Source organism: Falco biarmicus, chromosome 20 (assembly GCF_023638135.1).
Source record: "Falco biarmicus isolate bFalBia1 chromosome 20, bFalBia1.pri, whole genome shotgun sequence".
In the NCBI taxonomy this organism is placed as follows: Eukaryota; Metazoa; Chordata; class Aves; order Falconiformes; family Falconidae; genus Falco; species Falco biarmicus.
This window is the reverse complement of record NC_079307.1, coordinates 3,952,025-3,971,067: the sequence shown is the minus strand read 5'-3', so window position 1 is coordinate 3,971,067 and position 19,043 is coordinate 3,952,025. Positions and strand designations below refer to the sequence as shown.

At 48.6% G+C, this 19,043-nt stretch overlaps 2 protein-coding genes across 5 annotated transcripts in view; both read left to right on the top strand.

Annotated features, from left to right (window-relative positions):
* Window positions 1-1,115: 1,115 nt before the first annotated feature.
* On the top strand, window positions 1,116-12,308 carry LAYN (layilin). 2 transcript variants are annotated; one of them, XM_056322864.1, is made up of 8 exons: window positions 1,124-1,191; window positions 2,171-2,194; window positions 3,357-3,654; window positions 5,967-6,124; window positions 6,496-6,534; window positions 6,904-6,987; window positions 7,745-7,847; window positions 8,587-12,308. In XM_056322864.1, exons 1-8 carry the CDS (start codon window positions 1,125-1,127, stop codon window positions 8,942-8,944), a joined length of 1,131 nt encoding a protein of 376 aa, XP_056178839.1. In that variant the 5' UTR covers window position 1,124; the 3' UTR covers window positions 8,945-12,308. The 2 variants fall into 2 exon arrangements, with proteins under 2 accessions (XP_056178840.1, XP_056178839.1); XM_056322865.1 differs by lacking the exon at window positions 2,171-2,194 and having other exon boundaries at window positions 1,116-1,191.
* A 4,953-nt stretch (window positions 12,309-17,261) lies between these two features.
* Window positions 17,262-19,043, top strand: part of SIK2 (salt inducible kinase 2) — a 55,274-nt gene continuing 53,492 nt past the window's right edge. Inside the window, exon 1 of one of the 3 annotated variants that reach the window (XM_056322854.1) lies at window positions 17,262-17,506. In XM_056322854.1, coding sequence (XP_056178829.1) covers window positions 17,357-17,506 — 150 coding nt within the window. In that variant the 5' untranslated portion in view covers window positions 17,262-17,356. Of the gene's footprint in view, window positions 17,512-19,043 lie in introns of all 3 variants that reach the window. The other 2 variants (XM_056322853.1, XM_056322855.1) reach the window with 2 other exon arrangements.

Below are 19,043 nucleotides of genomic sequence, written 5' to 3'. Positions count from 1 at the left end.
AAGCAGTGGAGTTGCCTTTGTAAAGTTGCTCAGGTGTCTAGTTATTTATTAAATTTATTACATCTGAGCCTTGATGACCAAGGGCTTAAGAAACGTTCAGTTTTAGAACATCATCGATGCGCACGTGTCACATCCACACTGCAGAGTCACCGGGTTAGCTCAGCACCAGCACCCACCTGTGACGTTCCCGACTTTTGGTGGCCTGGGGGGGAGCGTCTTAATGGTATTTTGAAGGATCTTTCTCTATTTAAGCAGAAATAGTTTCTCCAACTGGACTCCCAAGAGCTGGTCCAGGTTTCCAAACTTCCATCAAATCATTGATCTCCTGTTTTAAAGCATTGGCCACAGGCAGCATCAGTCTGAGCCGAACCTGTGACTCCCACAGCTCTTGTATTCGCTGCTTTTGCTGTTCTGCCCCTTCCTGGAACCTGGAAAAACCCCTGGAATCTGGGAGGCGCGGGGCGGGCTGCGGGACACGGGCACACCGCCCTGCCTCCGCCGGGGGGGCGCCTAAAAATAACGGGAACCGAGTTCCCGGCTTCTGGAGCAGCTTCCCAAAGGCAGCTGCCCGTGGGGGGGCGGGGGGGGAGCCGCTGGTGTCGGAGACCCACGTGTGGTACCGGTGCCCCCCCCGCCCTGCGGCGGGGGGGGGGGGGGGGGAAGCGGCCCCTGCGCGCACGGCCGGGGCGGGGGAGGGGGGCGCCGGGCAAGGATGCGCAGCGGTGGGGCGGGTTCCCCCCTCCTCGCGGTGTGTGTGGGGGGGTCCCTCTGTCTTCCCCCGGGCTTTGGCTGGGGGGCTCTGCCGCTGCCGCCTCCTACCCCCGGGGGGGGCCGGCCCGCGGCCCCGGGGGCGGGATGGAGGGAGGAGGCGGGATGGGGGGGTGGGGGCGGGAGGGAGGGAAGGGGTGGGATGGGGGGAGGAGGAAGGATGGGCGGGGGAACAGGGGGTACCGGGGGGGGCCGGCCCGCTGGCCCGCGGCCCCGGTGCGGCGGGGTAGGGGGGGTGTCCCGGCGGGGGGGTGGCCCGCGGCCCCGGTGGGCGGGACGGAGGGCGGGGGCGGGGGTCCCGGCGGGGGCCGGGCTGGCGGGGGCGGGCGCCCCGCAGACGCCGGGGAGCGGGCAGGATGCTGGTGGCCGCGGCGCTGTGCGCGGCCGCGCTGGGCTGGGCGGCGGGGGCCCGGCGGCTGGGCGGTAAGGGGCCGGGGGGGGGGGTCCCCGCGGGGTCCCCTGGGGGTCCCCGGGAGCGGGGTGGGCGCTGGGGTACGGGGCTGCGCTGCCTCGGGCGTTGCCGAAGAGTCCCGGTGCCGGGAGTGTCCGGCGCTGCCCCGGCTGGCAGCCGCCCCCCAGGTCCCCCCCGGGCCCCCCTGCCGCCCCCCCGCCCCCCGAGCCCCTGTGGCTGCCGGGCCGCCCCCCGGCTGGGCGCGGGGGGATGCTGCCCCCCGGCAGGCGCCGCTGGCGCGGCCAGATGTGCAGCAGCTGGAGGCAGGACCGGCCGTGCCGTGGGTGCAGCACCCAGCCGGGCGGGCCCCGGGCACGGGGGGGGCGGGGGGGGCGCCCCGTGCCCCGACAGGTTGGTGCCTTCAGCCGGGAGCCTGCACACTGTCACCTGTGAGTAATGTGCGTGTTGCTCCAACCTGAGGCAAATCGTTTCGTTGCATCTATAACTACGTTTGTCGTTGTGCCCCGCTCCTGTCTGCAGTAGGGCTCCTGCGGGGGTGGGGGTGGGGTGGGGGGGGCAGCTGGCAGCTGGGGATGTGTTGCTTTGCCTGAGTTTTCCACTTCCCAGGAACACTGACACATCCCTTGTCTTGCATGACCGAGGCTCCCTGCAGTCAGGCTGTGGCACATCTCGTGCAGGCAGTGAGGAGATACGGGGAAAACACAAGGAAGCCTGTCTGCATCCACGTATCCAGTTGTCCTGTTACCCAAAATATATTTGGGAACTTAACTAGCAGCGAAGTCTAGGCAGTCATCAACTACAATAAATTTTTCATGAGCTGAAAGCAACGGCAGATTTCGCTGGTAAGACAGAGATTTTCTGCCAGTTAATGGGGGAAAAAAACCGAGTTTGTTTATCGGAAAAGAACCTGAGTGCAGTTTGTGACGCTATTTCTAGACAGTTGCTGCAGTTTTTTAATGCATTGTGTTTTTCTCATGCCCCTCACAACAGCAGTGGACGTATCCCTCAGGAGAGGTAAGGGGGTTTTGCTGTTTGGACCAAGCCTGCATGTGTGCTCAGTTACCGAGAGAAACACAGGTTATGCCTGGAGATGTATGTTTAATAGTTTAGTCAGCTTAATCTAACTTTATTTAATTTCTGGGTAAAATGTTAGCAGACTCTGTGATTTCACGTACTTAACTGTTCAAAAATTCCAGTGCAAAAGGTGTTTTAAATTCCCACTCTTAGACTGGCCATGGCAGGAAACTGCAAAAATAAAGAAAAGCCAGCATGTATCCCATGGAGGGGTTTGTACGGACCTGTGCTCACATCCCATTCGTTCTGAGTGCGTTACAAATCATGCTAAATGTTTTTCTTCCGTAAAAACATGTAGGTTAGCAGATTGTGCCTGCTGTGTGTTTGAAAAGAAATATTTACCGAGTTAAACAAAACTGTTTGTTTCCACAAGTCTAAATATTGGGACTCTTCTGCTGAGAAGCATACAAGTGCATAATTTTAGATTATGTCTCGTTTCACTTTGGTCTTTAATTTCCTTCTCATCAAAATAAGCCGTGCTGCTTCCTGCGTGAGAAAGTCCTCGGCTTATGACGGTCTGAAAACACGCATTTGCTCCTTGGGCGGTGGGTACCACCACAGCGTGGGGTGATGCTCACTGTTGGACCAGGTGGACACATCTCTGTCCACTGCAGTATATACCCCATGAAACTTACTGCGTATACCCCCAAAGATAAATCATTGTTATCTCTGCTTGTGGAGGGGATCTCTAATTTTAGCCATTTAAATTCCTTTTAAAATAACAATAATTATTTTAAAAAAGCCTCCTTGAAATCTTGTAAAGGAACTCTAAAAGGTTGCACATGTCAGCTTCTGCTCTGGCACAGCATCGCGTCTCTGTAAGGAGCTCCAAGGGTCTTCAAATCGCTGAAAATTCCTGAGGGAGCGGAGAAATGCAGGACGTGAAGAGCAGTGCCATGCGGATCAGCCTAAGCTGTTACGTGCAGTGAGCAAAGTTTGGAGGTGCCTTTCCCCAGTCCAGTAATACAAGAGGCTTTTTACCTGTGTTGTTTTCCATACAAACTCCTGTACAGTGCAAAACTCAAAAAACCTGAACTATTAGCATCTATTTTTGGTACTAACAGTCATAGTTGCTCTAACAGGTTTCTTTCCGTTCCTGCAGGACAGACGGTTTGCCGGGGTGGAACACAGCGACCATGCTACAAAGTCGTTTATTTTCATGATGCTTCACGCAGGGTCAGCTATGAGGAAGCACACCTCGCCTGCAGAGCTGACGGTGGACATCTAGTCAGCATCGAAACGGAAGCAGAGCAAAGACTGATTGAAAAATTCATTGAGAGTCTCTTAGCTTCTGATGGAGATTTTTGGATAGGGCTTAGGAGGAAAAAGGAGAAGGTAGACAATAGTACAGAGTGTCAGAACCTCTACTCCTGGTCAGATGGCAGTTCATCCAAGTTTCGGTGAGTACCTGTGAGTGAGACTGGGAAGAGTATTTATAGGTCAGGGACTGTCACCTGCCGTTAGCGATCAGAGAGGATTATTTCAAAAGAATCAAGCAGTGTTGTCCCAGCTGTCGTCTGTGTTCCTTCTGCAGTCATTAAAGAGTGGTGGTATCTCCAGAGAGCGATTCATCCCATCCAGACATAAGCAATAGGCAAGTAAGTTACCGCAGTCTAGAGACCCTGCTTGCTCTCTGTTGCTCTATATCAGACACCTAGAGTGTCTAGCTTGGGCTAGATTGATAATTTTTGATTGCTAAAAAGAGGTAGAAAAACAAGCGATCCAGTCTTTTAAAATCTCCAGTTAGGCAAGTACAAAATAAGTGCTTTGACCTGAAGGTTCCTGCGCCTCGGATCCCCTGAAGTCTTGTTCCTGATGTCCTGAGCGATGGGCCCTTCTCATTGTACCTGCTGAGGGAGCAGCACTTCATTCCTGCGGGACAGTAACATTGGAGAGCTGCAGTATTTGCTGTAGATGTGAAAAAAATGTCACAACACTTACTAGATTTACACTTCCTTGTCTTAAAGCGAGCAGAACCACAGCATTTTCTTTAAAATATAAAGGCAACAGCATTTACAACCAGTACAAGGTTGCTGGAGTTGTTTTCACTACTTTCACATTTCTGTTCAGTATGGAATCGAAATGTTTTTAGCCTCAAACGTTCTGCTAAATAATGATTTGATTTCAATCGTGAGTCAGTTTTCTACACAAAAGATATTCTTAGCTCTAGGCCTACAAGGTCTGCCTTTCTGTGGTACAGAAGTAGAAAATCTGCTCTAAACATCGCCAGGTTGATGAAAGCCCTAGCAACAGGGTGCCAGCTCTACAGGGAACTTCAGGTTCAAGACTCTTTTGCCTGGTAGGTATTTACTATTGAACCTGTGATTAATTTTAAAAAATCAGACTATACAATGTTCAGTCATTATCCTGAACTTCTTGCTGCATTTACAGTGGTTGAACTGCAAATTTCACGAAATAACCCAAACATTCTTAAATAATTTATGGCAACATGTCAAATGTATGACGAGTCTGCCTTTGCATTCTTCTTTATATTGGACATGTGTAAAAATACCTCGTTATTGTGAACTTTATGCTTGGGGATCCCATAAAAATTGTAGTCACTCTGTGCAGGAATGAATAAAACAGATCTGCTGTTAGTACTGATCAATATATTAAAGTTTCTGCTGTGGTTCAGATGCTGGGGGTAGGTCATAGGAAGCTGGAACCAGATCTGCTGCTGCTTTATTGCCTTTCGTTGGTGAGACACAGGTTATTTATGGTACATGACAAAGCCAAGGGAAAGGTCAGGGGCATGGCAGCAAGGGGGCACTAGGGGATGAACAAAGCAAAGGAGAAATACAGCATTGTAATGATTGAAAAAATACTGCTTCAACATGTGGGGGGGGTTCCCCATGTTGAATACCTTGGTATATCTGGAATTCTCTATATTGTATGGATCGGCTCTCAGCCAGTGCTTGGCATGCAGAACATTGCTTGTTCCAAAATCAGTAGGTATTGAAGACTTTCTCAAAATCAGGACACAGCCGTAGAAGGTTTCTCTGTGGTGCCTAAAATGCTTCTTCAGTGATGAGCGTATTACAGAGCACTAAGCAGTGAGGTCTTCCTGTGTACTGCTTGGAAGGGCTCACACAGTTTTCTGGTGGTGAAGTTTATTACTTAAAAAAAAAAAAAAAATTGTCCACAAGACAAGTTTTATGCATATTAGTGTTTTTCTAGACAGACAAAACCAGATCTTGCTTTAGCTTTTTCATTTTCTTCTTAAGTCAAGGAATCATAGAATGGTTTGGGTTGGAAGTGACCTTAAAGATCCTCTAGTCAAATCTTGCAGGCGTTGGGCACTGAGGCTAGAAAGCAAAAATCACTCCGACAGATGACTTTGCACAGGTCTAAAACCGTGTAGAGGAAGTCCATGGGCTCCTGAGCTTTTACTCGGCCTCGCAGGGGACATTCAGGCAGTGAGGTACTCAACCCTTCACTCCCTGATATTTGTTGAACACCTTGCTGGCCGAGGTTTCTTTGAAAAGTAAGAATTCCCAAAAGAGAAGATACACTGTAAATCATTGTATTGTTGTTCCTACTTTTACAGATTGGAATTGGCAGGAGGTGAGGGTGGAGGGGGGTGGGCTGAGCTGTAATCCGCTTTGATTCTGCCCTCTCTGGTGCCCTGCATGCTGTATTCCCATCTGAGCTTCTGCAGTACCGTGGGAAGTGACGTCAAGTCTTGCTTGACACGTTTGTTGTATTTTCTTAGGAACTGGTATGTAGATGAGCCATCCTGTGGGAGTGAAATCTGTGTTGTGATGTACCACCAGCCATCTGCCCCACCAGGTGTCGGAGGTCCTTACATGTTTCAGTGGAACGATGACAGATGCAACATGAAAAATAACTTCATTTGCAAATATCCTCTTGGTAATGAGTCATTCTGTAGCTTTAAAAACCAACCTGCTCGCAGTCCCCGAAAGGAGGTATGAGGAGATTGCAGTAACGGATAGGGAAACCCTTGCTTAGCTTCACTGCAAAGATCTAGTGGGAGACATACAGTTAAATTTATGCAAGTCCTGGGGAAAGCAACCTCAGTATCTTACTATGTGTAGCTACTTGGCTTGTGAGTCTACACGAATTGTCAGAGGATTTTTTCTAAAGTATTTGCGGTCTCAAAGGCAGCCTGAGGGAGAGAGAACACTCAAGAAGGGTGCTGATGTGATTAGACTATATTCAATACATTTGGTCTCCCTGCTCAAGCTTATGAGGCAATTGTGCATATCTTTTTTTTCTTTCAGAGAAACCAACAGATGCTCCAATAGATAATTCTCAAAGAGGTAAGTTACAGGTATTTGTTTGGGGCTTTTTTTAAATGATATGCTAACTTTCAGTAGAAATACTCCGTATTACATTCATTGCCAAGGACACTCCCAGACTGAAAACTTCCTAAGCAAGAAGCTGCGCTGCAGCTGGCACTTTCCTCGTGCTATTCCATAATCCATTCTGCAGGAACACAGTCTTGCTGTAGTAGATGCAGGATCTGGGACTGCTGGTCACGCCGCACAAACCTAAGCAGAAGAATACTAGCCCACCTTACACATCTTTGCAGCTGGCAGCCTCTTCCATCTCCTCTCACCCTCGCTTTTGATGATTCTTAAATTCTTCCAAATAACATCTGTAATATTAATTAAGCTGCTTCTTTCCAGGTGCCGCAACAGAGCCGTTAAACCCAGTATTCCCAGAAGAACGCCGTAAGAAAGACGCTAATGTAACAGTTGTAGAAGCCAAAGGTATGTTGTGCATTCAACAGCCACCTTGTTCTCTAACTGTGCAGGCCCACGTTCCTCACGTGTGGCTGCAAACGGTCAACATTTCAGTCTGAAGTGTGTGACCCTAGATTTAGAAGACTAATTTAGACACCAGCACCTGAAAAAAAACCAAACCAAACCAAAACAAAACTTCCCTCAAATATTTTCCAATACAAACCTAAACCAATCGCTTTGGCTACCGCAATGTTCTAAATCTAAAGCTGTGCGAAATATTCGGGGTCTGAAAAAGGGACTTTTGATTTATTGAATCACTTTTGGATGTCTAAATTGTTAATGTTTTGTTTGTAAGTTTATTAGTAACTATGAAAACCTTTTGGTTTCTTCCTACCACACTGACTTCCCCCCCTACAAACTCAGAGATCAAAGAAGACATTTTGCTCTCTGAAATCTTTTGGCTGAGGGTTCCTAAGCTTTTTAAAGATAGCATGTCTGAAGGATTTGCACTATTGCTGCCTTCTTACAGTGAGGCTTGTTGGTTCCTCATCTTGAAGATTCGAGCTTATTTGGCTTTAACCTGCTTAACTAGGTGGTTGGTCTCTGTTAATTTGCTGCCTTTGAGAAGAAGTAGATACTGCTAGATCGTTAACAACTGAGGTCGTAACGCCCACTGAGGTGTGATGATGCTGTCATTTGGAACTGTCAGGTTTTTTAGGAAGTTCTGTACATGTCAAATACAACTGGAAGTGAATAAAAGCCGGAATTTCATTTTTACCCCTAGGACCTGTTCAGAGTCTTGCCTACATCCTTATTCCCAGCATTCCTGTGCTGCTTCTCCTGATGGTCATTACAGCCATCTTCTGCTTTTGGCTCTCTGTGAAGAGGTGAGTGAACCTGTGTGTCGTGGTTTAACCCCAGCCGGCAACCCAGCACCACACAGCTCTCGCTCACTCCCCCCACAGTGGGATGGGGTGGGGGGAGAATAGGAAAGAAGAAGTGAGAAAACTCATGGGTTGGGGTAAAGACAGTTTAATAGGTAAAGCAAACGCCATGCACACAAGCAAAGCAAAACAAGGGATTCATTCACCCCTTCCCATGGGCAGGCAGGTGCTCAGCCATCTCCAGGAAAGCTGGGCTCCATCACACGTAACAGGGACTTGGGAAGACCAACACCATAACGCCAAACATCCCTCCCTTCCTCCTCCTTCCCGCAGCTTTTATACTTAGCGTGATGTTCAGTGGTATGGAATATCTCTTCGGCTACCTCAGGTCAGCTGTCCTGGCTGTGTCCTCTCCCAGTTCCCCGTGTCCCTCCAGCCCTCTCCTGGCAGGGTCTGAGAAACTGAAAAGTCCTTGGCTTAGGATAAACATTACCCAGCAGCAACCAAAATCATCCGTGTGCTATCAACGTTGTTCTCACACCAAATCCAAAATGCAGTGCTGCACCAGCTGCTAAGAAGAAAACTAACTCTGTCCTGGCTGAAAGCAGGACAGGGCGACTCAGGCTGTGAGCGTCAGCTTTCCTCGGGAGTCATCATTAGTGTAAGAGAGGTGTGGGTTTATTTTGTATTTGCCTCTGTAAAAAAGCATATTATGACCTGTGCTCTTTCCTCCATCCCTAAGGAGGCAGGAGCGAATAGATGCAAGCCCAAAGGAGGAAGATGCATGGCTGTCTAACCCCAGGAGGAACAGCCCAAATCTGGATATTTACAAAGTAATCAAGACGCAATCAGAAGCAGATCTGGCTGGAACCAGGCCTGACACTAAGAATTCTTCCTTCCGGATGCAGGAAGATAAGGTGCTTGACAGCCTCTCCAGGGATGATGACGATGCTGCAATGAACACATCAACCAGTGGCTTTGTGACCTTGGCCAGTACTGGCAGTGGCTTTGTGACCAACGATATCTATGAGCTGTGCGGAGATCGTGTGGGGAGGAGCCAGGAATCAGCCTGGGTGGAGAATGAGATTTATGGATATTAAGGAAATGGACAAAAAAAAAAGCCTGGACTATGGATGACAAAGTGAATATCAGTACAAGCTGACCTGCCCGCCGTATGCACGTGTTTTAACGTTAGCATATGTGATGTATATCCTGGTTTTGCATTGTCCCTATATTTTTCTCTTTTTTAAGAGATATGCTTTTTTTAAAGATCCAGACTGAAAAGAATGTGTATATTTTGCTTTGCATCAAGCCCTTTGCTCCAGGAATGGCTTGTTAATACTGTTGATTTTGGTTTACTGTTGGTTTTGGGGGGGGTTTTTTGGCACTCCAGAGATTTGCCTTTGAAACTAAAAGACAATCCAAAATCCCTACTTATTTAACTGACCTACTTAACTCTGACTTAACACAAAGGTGTTAAAAGTCAACCACTGTCACACCTGGATTCTCATAGGTGTCTGCTTCATCCCCTTCTAGTTCTTACCACCAAGGCAGCGTACACGAGTCACAGTGCATAACCGCGTTATTTATGCCATTAGGTTGGGTTTTAAAGAATCCCAGCAAGTTCTTTGGTGTCACAAGGTGAGCTCTGCTCCCTCTCCCACTAGCAAAAGGAGTTGCAAAGCAAGGAACACGGGGCTTCTCTGCAATGATAAAGGAAGGGAATGGGGTACTCCAAAGCATTCTGCTTTCTCTTGGGGAATTACAGAAGCCTGTAATTACAAAGATGTGCTAATTTGGCCTAAATGACAAATTGAGTACCACTTCCTCTCTTACAGGAGGAATAACCAGTTGCAGTTTTATTCTAGCTCTTTTTTCTCCTTGGGCCTATGACAGATACTGCATTCCATGAAGACTGACATCCCGATGTTAATCTCCATAGAGATGGAATTTATGACACAGTAGTTGAACGTAAAGAATTGGATAAAAAACAGCATTTTGACAGGTAAACTGAAGTGGCATGCTAATCACTCATAATAAATTATCTGGTTTCTATTTACAGGGACTTCACATATTCCAGTATGTAGATTAAAGAAGTGTTAAGGTGAGGTACTGAGGACAGTCCACAGAATTTCCTCTCTGGCAGCACAAGGGAATGGCGTCTTAATTTACCATAGTTTTTAAGGCGTCATTTTGAAGCCAATATTAGATACCTCCCATTTTCCTGCACCTTTGGAGGAGTAGAAATGAATGGCGGCAGGGCATAGCAACTGCCACACAACTAAATATAAATACAGGTGAAATGAGACTTTTTCCTGTTAGATAGGAACAAGCAGGAACACGAAGCAACACTGTTTACCTCAGGGAAAAAATTCAGAGTCTGTGAGTCACTGCTGGACTCCTAAGGGAAAGAGACAAGAGACGATCCTTCACGCTAAGGGTTTTTTTTCAGAACATTATCTCTGTTTCTGTTATCTGCAGCACATGTATTAAAGTTGTTAAGAAGCTAGGAGGAATCATTTGCCATGGAAGTGGGATGGAGGACCTGTCCGAATGTCTGCAGAAACAACTTCAGGCTGGAGTTTTATCCTCTCTGAGGTGTATAGAGTCAGACTGGGCTAACGGGATATTTTAAGAGTTTTTGCACTGAGTTTAAATTTCTCTTGAGTGAACAGATAATGTATAGTTATTTTAGTCAACTGCACATAAATATGAGATCCATGATGTAGGAAGGTAAAGACACCTGTGGTGAACTGTTCCAAGATCAACTGAATTTAACTTGGTCATTGGTATGTTTTAATACTTCAAGAGACCCCTTGTATCACAAGAATAAGGAATGTATATTGGAAAAGAGAGAAAGGTGGTCCCGTGCATATCAAAAAAATTCAGAGCGCTCTCTTTTCTGCTTGGGAGGATAATGTCATTTATTACTGTGAATGCAGAAAGGCAACAAAATGAAAAGTTGGGTGCCAAATATTTTCTTTAAACTGCACTCGCCTAGCTGTGGTTTGGTGAAGAGACACCTGGGCTTACCCACAGCAAGCTGAATACTGCACAACTTTACTTGGAATCAAGAAGGTGCAGAATTTGCCCGTCGGCATGGATTCTTAAGTAACTAGATGTCTTTGATTTTGAGCTCATCACGTGGACAAGTTTTCATCTTCCATGCATTAGACAGAGGACTTTCCAGCATCTCCCTTAAAAGCTTGTAATTTCCTATGCCATGTAATGCAGAGAGCATCACTGTATACGTTTGCTGGGAAGAACATAGCAAAGGGGACACGGGAGCAGTGCTGACAACCTGGGATTGCAATTAACTCGGTTTTGGCTAGGGCTTTCTGACACGTATTTTGTTCATGTGACATAAATGTTTGTCTCACAGTTAAAAGGACTCAGCGACCTTCACGGGAGCTTGGAGCTAACTCCTGTGGCAAGGTCTGTGCACTGCTGCATTTCTCAGTGCAGCCAAGTGTAACAGGAATCTGGATAAAAACTGAGATTCATATTGACTTGAATGTGCTCAGAGCAAATGTCATGGGTTTGCTTTAGCCGAATTCCATTGTAAAAGTTACTTACAAGAAGTTGGAAGTACTTGCAATTACCCAAGCTTTCGGAAAGGGATAGGAAGGGAATTCAGATTTCTCCAATAAGCACATGCTCTTGGTCCCATAAAGGACTCTTTCTGTAAGATGTTTGATGTTAATACTGAGATCTGAAAAACGGGAAATACATTTATAAGTAAAAGATTCCTCCCACTGAAATGGACAGGCACAACCCATGCCTGTGCTCCCCAGGTGCCTCAGGCTATAGACGGACAACACAGCGTTGGTTTGCACGTTCTACTTATTAAAGGTAGTTGTCCTTACCTGAACGCGTTGGTGCTACATGGACGTGTGGAGTCTGGAGCACAAGTTCTGAAGCAAGTGGTAGATTCTAAGGTAAAGTCAGTGGCCATGAAGTACTGATAGCAACAGTTTGGGCACTGGATTTTTTTTTTTTTGGTACAGAGCTAGTCTGAGTTTCTTATGTGAATTGAGTCCAGCTGTTAACACTGAAGTCGCGAATATGTTTAGAGGTTTGCATTCAGAGCTGTACGGCTTCTTGCTAGGGATCTTTGCATGTTCGTAGCTGTGTGCGTGTACAAAGCACTGCGAAGCTAAGCCATTAAGATTTATCTGCCCTGTCTGGTCTGGTATCTCAGCTGTTTCATACACTGGTTTATATATTCTCAAGGCAAATATGTTCAGCTTTGAGTAAACCAGCACATTTTGTTTTGTCTGCATTTACTCTATTTTCAATTATTCCAGCAATGGAGCTGTTCCTTAAAAATGGAGTTTTATTTGATTGTATCCCATTGAACCAAGAAGGGAGTGCCACGTAGAGAACCAAGTACATTGAATGTTGGAAAGCTGAACATCTGCACTGAAGAAAATAAAGCATTTAGGACATTATTGTGTACCTGGAGCCATTTGGATTCAGCTCTGTACTCTGTCTCAGTCTGATCTTAACTACTGCGTGTCTCAGTCCCATGTGAAAAACAGAAATAACAGCATTTTGCAGGCTTCCAGGGATGTCTGAAATCTAAAAATGAGTGACTCTGAAGTGATTCTGAGATTACAATAATGAGGCCTTGTAATTGACAAAATTTTAATTTTATTGTCCAGCAGATCTGTGCAGCAATTTTGAAGCATGTCTAGACTAAGTCATTATGTATAAAAAATTATTTGATTAAAGATAGGGTTTAGTTGAGCAGTTCTGGTACCTGGCCCTGTGTATATCTTTTTTACTTTGTCAGATCGTGTCTGACCTTTTCACAAGCCAAATAAAAACAGTAAATACCTGTTTATCTATCTATGTCTAAAAAAATTCCACCCCAAGTTTTGCCATTCTGTATTACTTGCAATTATATCAACTTTCCAGCAAAGCTTTTGTCCATAGGTCTCGGTCAAGCACAGGACTTCTGAACACAGGAGTACTTACTGCAGTAAGACAAGACTACAGGTTACTGAAGTTAGTCCTCAGTGTTTTGATTTAAACAGTCAAGGGACATTTTCAAGCTTTATAGCCCTGTCTGGACTTCTCACATCCTTAGTTCAGATTTACTTAGTGGAGTCTTAAGCAATCTTGAAGATTGCCATGTAAGACAGCCTGGGTGCGGGGGTTGCTCAGCCTGGAGAAGGGAAGGCTCCGGGGAGACCTTAGAGCACCTTCCAGCACCCAAAGGGGCCACCAGAAAGCTGGAGAGGGGCTTCTTACAGGGGTGTGTAGCGACAGGACAAAGGGGAATGGCTTTCAACTGAAAGAGGGTAGATTTTGATTAGATATGAGGAAGAAATTCTTCACTGTGAGGGTGGTGAGATGCTGGCCCAGGCTGCCCAGAGCAGCTGTGGGTGCCCCATCCCTGGCAGTGCCCAAGGCCAGGCTGGACGGGGCTGGGAGCAGCCGGCTCTAGCGGAAGGTGTCCCTGCTCACGACAGAGGGGTTGGACTACATGATCCTTAAAGTCCCTTCCAACCCAAACCATTCTATGAGTCTACGATTTCTCAGCCAAACACCTTACTTAATAGCCTGCAGTATTGTGGCAAGGAAAGCTTTCTGCTCATCCCCTTTCCCTGGTTGAATGTTTTCGGTACGAGTCCTTTGTTTAGGACACCATGTGTACACTGTGATGGACAGAAAAGTGATGTGGTAGTGAAGTGCCAGTCTTCTGCTGGATGAGTTTTGCCTGAAGGTATACACAAAGTAACGCAGAGCTAAAAGAAGGGTGCAGGTTGAGGCAATCTTGACACCTGTGAAATGCTGACTGAAGCCAGAACACTTCAGAATATATTGTTAAAACCACAGGGAATCACATCTGCTTTGTCTGGCTTTAAACTGGGGATTTGCTTAACTCTGGGGTTGGAATCCATCTGGGTTTTGGGTTTGTTTTTTTCTTCTTTGATCAAAGACCAGGTAATGGAGGGAGAGTGACCAACCAAATGAAGCATGTCAAGCAGGAACACAAATATTACTCACCTGCTGCTCTGCAGGTAGGTATTTCCAGATCCAGGAAAGCAACATTTTGCTGCCAAACAAGCCTGCCTCTGAAGCCCCTGAAATGAATGTAGCCCTTGGAAGGGTTCCCTAAAAGTTTGTTTGTCTCCATTGCATGGAAATAAATAAATAGGAAGATGGAGAAGAACCGATTTGCATAAGCCAACAGGAAACAAAGTTGTGCCAAAGGCTTTGGCAGAAAATGGTTTATGTGGGTCTGAGACAACGGCAGAAATGAGTGGTGCACGACATGGCCCTGAGCGTGCTCTGCCAATGTAAATATGCAGGAAGAGGTCTCTGGATCTCTGTGCTACTGTTCTCTACTGCAAACATGGTAATATCTCAGTCCGCTGCCACAGCTGCTTCTCTCACTCCCTGAATGTTGTAGGTGAGGCTGATGTGCACGATGGCTCTGCCCTGCATATCTGCAGTATCACAAAGCGTCTGCCGATCTCGCACCGTTCATCCCCCCGACAGTGGTGCAGGATGAAGCCCTGAGAGAAGTAATCCCTTAAAAAATAAAACCTTCTACTTGTCCTGAAAATGACACCCAGTTAGCAACCATTTCTCCTGGAAAAGCAAAATCCTTTAGAGGAATTTAGTGCGTAGGAACATAGTCATTGCTGAGCACTTGCAATGTCCGGGGTTTCTAATGCAGTAGTGTTCTTTTATCAAGCAATTGTGCATCTATGTGCTTTTACTCTTGTATGCTTGGTCTCTTGTCTTTTTTTTTTTTTTCTTTGGCAGGCACTACACATCTTTCAGGCACTGAAAAACAGAAAATGAGAGGAAAAAAACTCAAGCCAGATGTTGGAGCTTAGGTGCATAAACAGGTAAAGCCACATTTTAGCAACTCAGCGCGTGCCCTGATCTTTTGAGCTGCTTATTATTGAACTCGGGCAAAGTCAGCCGCGTGTGCTCAGCTTCTCTGGAAGCTATTAGAAAGCGAGGTAATTTTATAATTTCTCTGACATCGTGTAGTAGAGCAGCAGAGCTGTAGTAGTAGGTAGAGGAACACTAACCACAAGAGGGCACGTGTGCTCCACAGGTTGTGTGCTTGGGGCCCGGGCAAGCTCCTCTGCAGCAGCTCCTCAGCATCCCTCGCAGCCCCCAAAAGCCACCCCAGGCCATTATAAAGGCGGCTCTGCGAAGCAGGGGGTTGTGGCTGCAGGTTCCTCTAGCAGCGTTGTTAAGAACAGGTTTTGTAATCTGAACCTTCAGGCCAAAAAGGGCCTTGTGGTCTGCAGCACAAGAAAGTTTCTGCAGAAGTTTTCTGTTGCAAGCGCAAAATCTGACTTAATAATTGATTTTGCATCCGTCTGGTGGGATTTTACAGGGGTGAAAGCAGGCAGGAAGCAAATACATATTCTGTTACTAAAAATTTTATTTATACTAAAGTGACTGAGAATGAATATCAGGCAATATTTTGCACAATGTAGAAAAAGTTACTTTTAACACACCAAGCTTGTATCATGCTAGAAATATTGGTCAGTGTTTCGGATTTGCGATAAAAATGTAGCATCCTATATGGTGAAACAAGAGCGAAATTTCACAAGTAGCAGTTCGGGATGACTCCATTTTCTATTCAAGTAGGATTATGGTAAGCTTGCTCATGCACCTATCAATCATTTAACAGGGTGGATGTCTGACTAACTAAAGTCATCAGTTAGTCATTGCCAGAACTTAAGGGGATAAATAGAACAGTAACAGCCCAGTTATTACCCACAGCAGTCTAAGTAGCGTCATCTCAAAATGTCATTCCTTAGAGGAATCTCATGAACTGCAAGTGCAGTGAAGGACAAACATTAACTTTTCACAGAGGTCTTCAGTTCTCATTGCAGAACACTCCTTGCTGTTTGTCACATAACAAATTTAACCAGCTTTCCACAAGTATGAGGCAGCTTTACGTCTAAGACGTGTATACAAAGGGAAAGCAAGAGCCAGAAGTTTGTTTCTTCCATTCTCCCACTTGCTTTTTGCGCCCACTGCACCCTGTGTTCTTGAAAGGTCTGTGACTTGCTGAACGTGCAGCTGATTCAACAGGCACACGTGCCCTTGTGCCATCAGCTTTTGGGCATGCCTTGTTTAGTCAGTGGGGCTGAGCGAAGCCTCCAGGGCGATTCCTGGTATCGAAATGTCAGAAGGCGCCAGTTCTCCAGCGTGAGATGGGACAGGGGAGAGGGAGCGGTCAGAGAGGGGCAGGCACGAACTGGGAAAGATCGCTGCGGGAGTTGAAATGAACGTGGCATTTTTAAAATGAAAGCAAGCTCTAATGTGTAGTTCTGCAAACATGAGGCAGACTAGCTGGACTTAGTATCAGTAAGGAAATCTAGCATAAAAGGCCTTAGACTTTCCCACACTTACACTGTCAACTCTGTGCGGCCTCTGATTGTTTTGTGTCAAAGGGCCTAACAAAGCTTCCAAATGTCTTGCTTTCCAGGTGTGTAGGAAATAAATAGATGGAATAGCTGAGCTGGAAGGGACCTACAACAGTCACCTAGTCCAGCTGCCTGACCAAGTCAGGCTACAAGGTAAAAAGCACGTTATTAAGGGCACTGTCCTCTCAAGTTTTGCCTGTCAAATGCTGACGGGCTTGTGGCGTCGATCACCTCTCCGGGGAGCCTGTTCCAGTGTTTGACCGCCTTCTCCGTAAGGAAATGCATCCTAATATCCTAATAACCTCCTCTGACGCAGCTTTGGGCCATTCCCGCACGTCCTGTCACAGGACCCTGGGGAGAGGAGCTCAGCACCCCGCTCTCCCCACCGGCTCCTCAGGAAGGTGCAGAGGGTGGCCAGGCCGTCCCTCAGCCTCCTTTCTCCACAGCAGACAAGCCCGAAGGGCACAGCCGCCCCTCACGGAGCATGGCCAGCCCTGCCGCCCCCCTGGCCGCCCTCCAGCCGTGTCCCAGGGCCTTGGCACCCTCCCGAGGTCGTGGGGCCCAGAGCTGCACCCGGCGGGCGCTCGAGGTGACCCTCGTGCGATGCCCATCGGGATTCGGGGAGGCTGATGTACTGAGGAAAGGCAAATTCCTGGTGTGGAATAACTCGGCCCACTGGGAATGCTGCTGGCTGCCAGGGAGAGGGTATTCCTGTCAGGAAACCCGAGTACCCCGGGGCCGCAGCCCGGGCTCTCCCCTGCCCCTGGGGAGCCCCTGAGTCAGGGCCGGAGAGACTCCTGGGGCCGGGTGGTCGCGTCCCCAGCCGAGGGGCGGCGGGCACGGCGGGGGAGCCGGGCGGGGGGACCCCCGCAACAGCAGCAGCGAGGCGGAGGGCCCCGCAGCGCCCGCGGGCGCCGTGCGACGGCCGAGGCCCCGGGGCGGCCGCCCCGCCGCGGTGGCTGCGGTTGCCATGGCGAGAGGCTCCGCCCGGCCGTGACGCCCGCGGTGACGCGCGGCGGCGGAGGGGCGGCGCGGCTCCAGGGCGCCGCAGCCAGAGCCCAGCCGCCGCCGCCGGAGCCGCCGCCGCCCCCCGAGCCCAGCATGGTAATGGCCGAGCCCCGGCGGCCCCCCGCGCTGCTGCCCCGCGGGCTCGGGCCCGTCCGCGTCGGCTTCTACGATATCGAGGGCACGCTGGGCAAAGGCAACTTCGCCGTGGTCAAGCTGGCGCGGCACCGCATCACGCGGAGCGAGGTGAGGTGAGGCGCGGGGGCCGCCGGCGCCCCCTGCCCCGGGCCTAGCGCGGCCCGCGGCTCCCCGGGCCCGGCCGGCCGGGCGGCGGGGCTGGGGCGCCCGCGGGGCGTGGGGGGTGCGAGCGGAGCGGGGGCAGCCGCGGGGTTTGGGGGGGAGCTCGGCGGGGCGCGGAGGGCGGCTGGCCCTGGGGGGGCGGGGGGCGGGCGGGCCGCGGGGGCCGCCTGCCTCGGGGGCTGGGGGCGTGCGGCGGCCGTGCGGGCAGCCTGCGCCTTTTGTCCCTTCCGCACCGGGGCCGCCTCCTGCAGGGCCGGCGGGGGGACATCTTAACGTGCCGGAGGTGCCGGGCCCTGCGGCGGGCTGGGGGGCCGGAGCGCTGCCCGCCCCTCTCCTTCGCCCGCTCCCCCCGCCCCGGCCGGGCAGCGGCTGCCCCCGGGCCCGGCGGCGGGCACGGCAAGGGTGCTGGGCCGGGGGACAGGCGGCTCAGTCCCAGCCGTCGCACAGGGACAACTTTCTGTTCATAGGGAAGGTGCCAACCTTGCGTGGCGCCTGCTCTCACGTCCCGAATATTTTACGGTTTCCTGACCCGGCCAGTACTCGCCGATCAGCAGTCCTCCTACCTCGGTAATCTGTTTTAGCGAAGGAACTTTAGTGTGTGTGTCCTGAATTCTTCCATGCATCATCCTGCCTGTTAACCAAATTCAACCATTTTTAGTCTCTTTGTTTAACCGCCCCCGCCCCCCCCATTTATGTTACCCGGTAATTACTACCCTGTAGATTGTTGGTATCTCATGCTTCACCTAAAAGAAAAATCAGTGTAAGCCTGCGTGGATAAAATGTAGTCATGTTCACTTTTTAAAAACAGGTATCTGACGAGGGTAATGGCTTTGAAAGATCAGCATCCTCTTACATTTTCTTCTTAGGTAGTTCTAGTCGCTACACCTAGAGGTAAGGTTTTTTGTAAGGCTCTGTTATGGTTGCTTTCATTGTTTACTGAAGAAGAGCTTACTGTGCTGCTCTGTACCAGACAGAAGTGAATAAAATATTGTCCGGAGTACAAGTACAAAACTGAAGAGACCCACAGTTATTCAGGTGCAGTGGTCTTCTCTGGTGAAATCGTTCCTTACTGGAATGAAAAATACCCTTAGCTTGGACTTCAGTTAAGGAAAACAAACCTGCGATGCTAACATTGTTCTGGCCATGCAGCGATAGGTGAGCTTTGCATCCCAAGTATTAAAAGAAATTTCTCTTACTGCCTCATTTCTCAAGTTTCATACTAAACTGTTAATTATTTTTTAAATTCTTCCTTGCTATTACTGAAGAGCCAAGCAGAGACCTTGTAATGTTAGTGTTCTGTTCCCAAGTTGATGCCATATGCCAAACTTCTAAACTTGAAGATACTAAGTTGTCATTTACTTTTCAGTTCCCCATTTCTTTGGCAGACTGTGTGATGGGGATGAAAGCTTTAGTCGTTATTTGTCATTTTAGAAAGTATATTTGTTTCCTATTGTTCAAAATAACAAAGGTTACAGAAAACTTA

Bases quoted from the DNA above. Each gene is read 5' to 3' on its own strand.
- LAYN (XM_056322864.1), top strand. From the start codon at position 1,125: ATGCTGGTGGCCGCGGCGCTGTGCGCGGCCGCGCTGGGCTGGGCGGCG. The intron at 6,988-7,744 runs GTATGTTGTGCA...TTTTACCCCTAG, and splicing joins AACAGTTGTAGAAGCCAAAG to GACCTGTTCAGAGTCTTGCC. The intron at 7,848-8,586 runs GTGAGTGAACCT...TCCATCCCTAAG, and splicing joins TTTTGGCTCTCTGTGAAGAG to GAGGCAGGAGCGAATAGATG.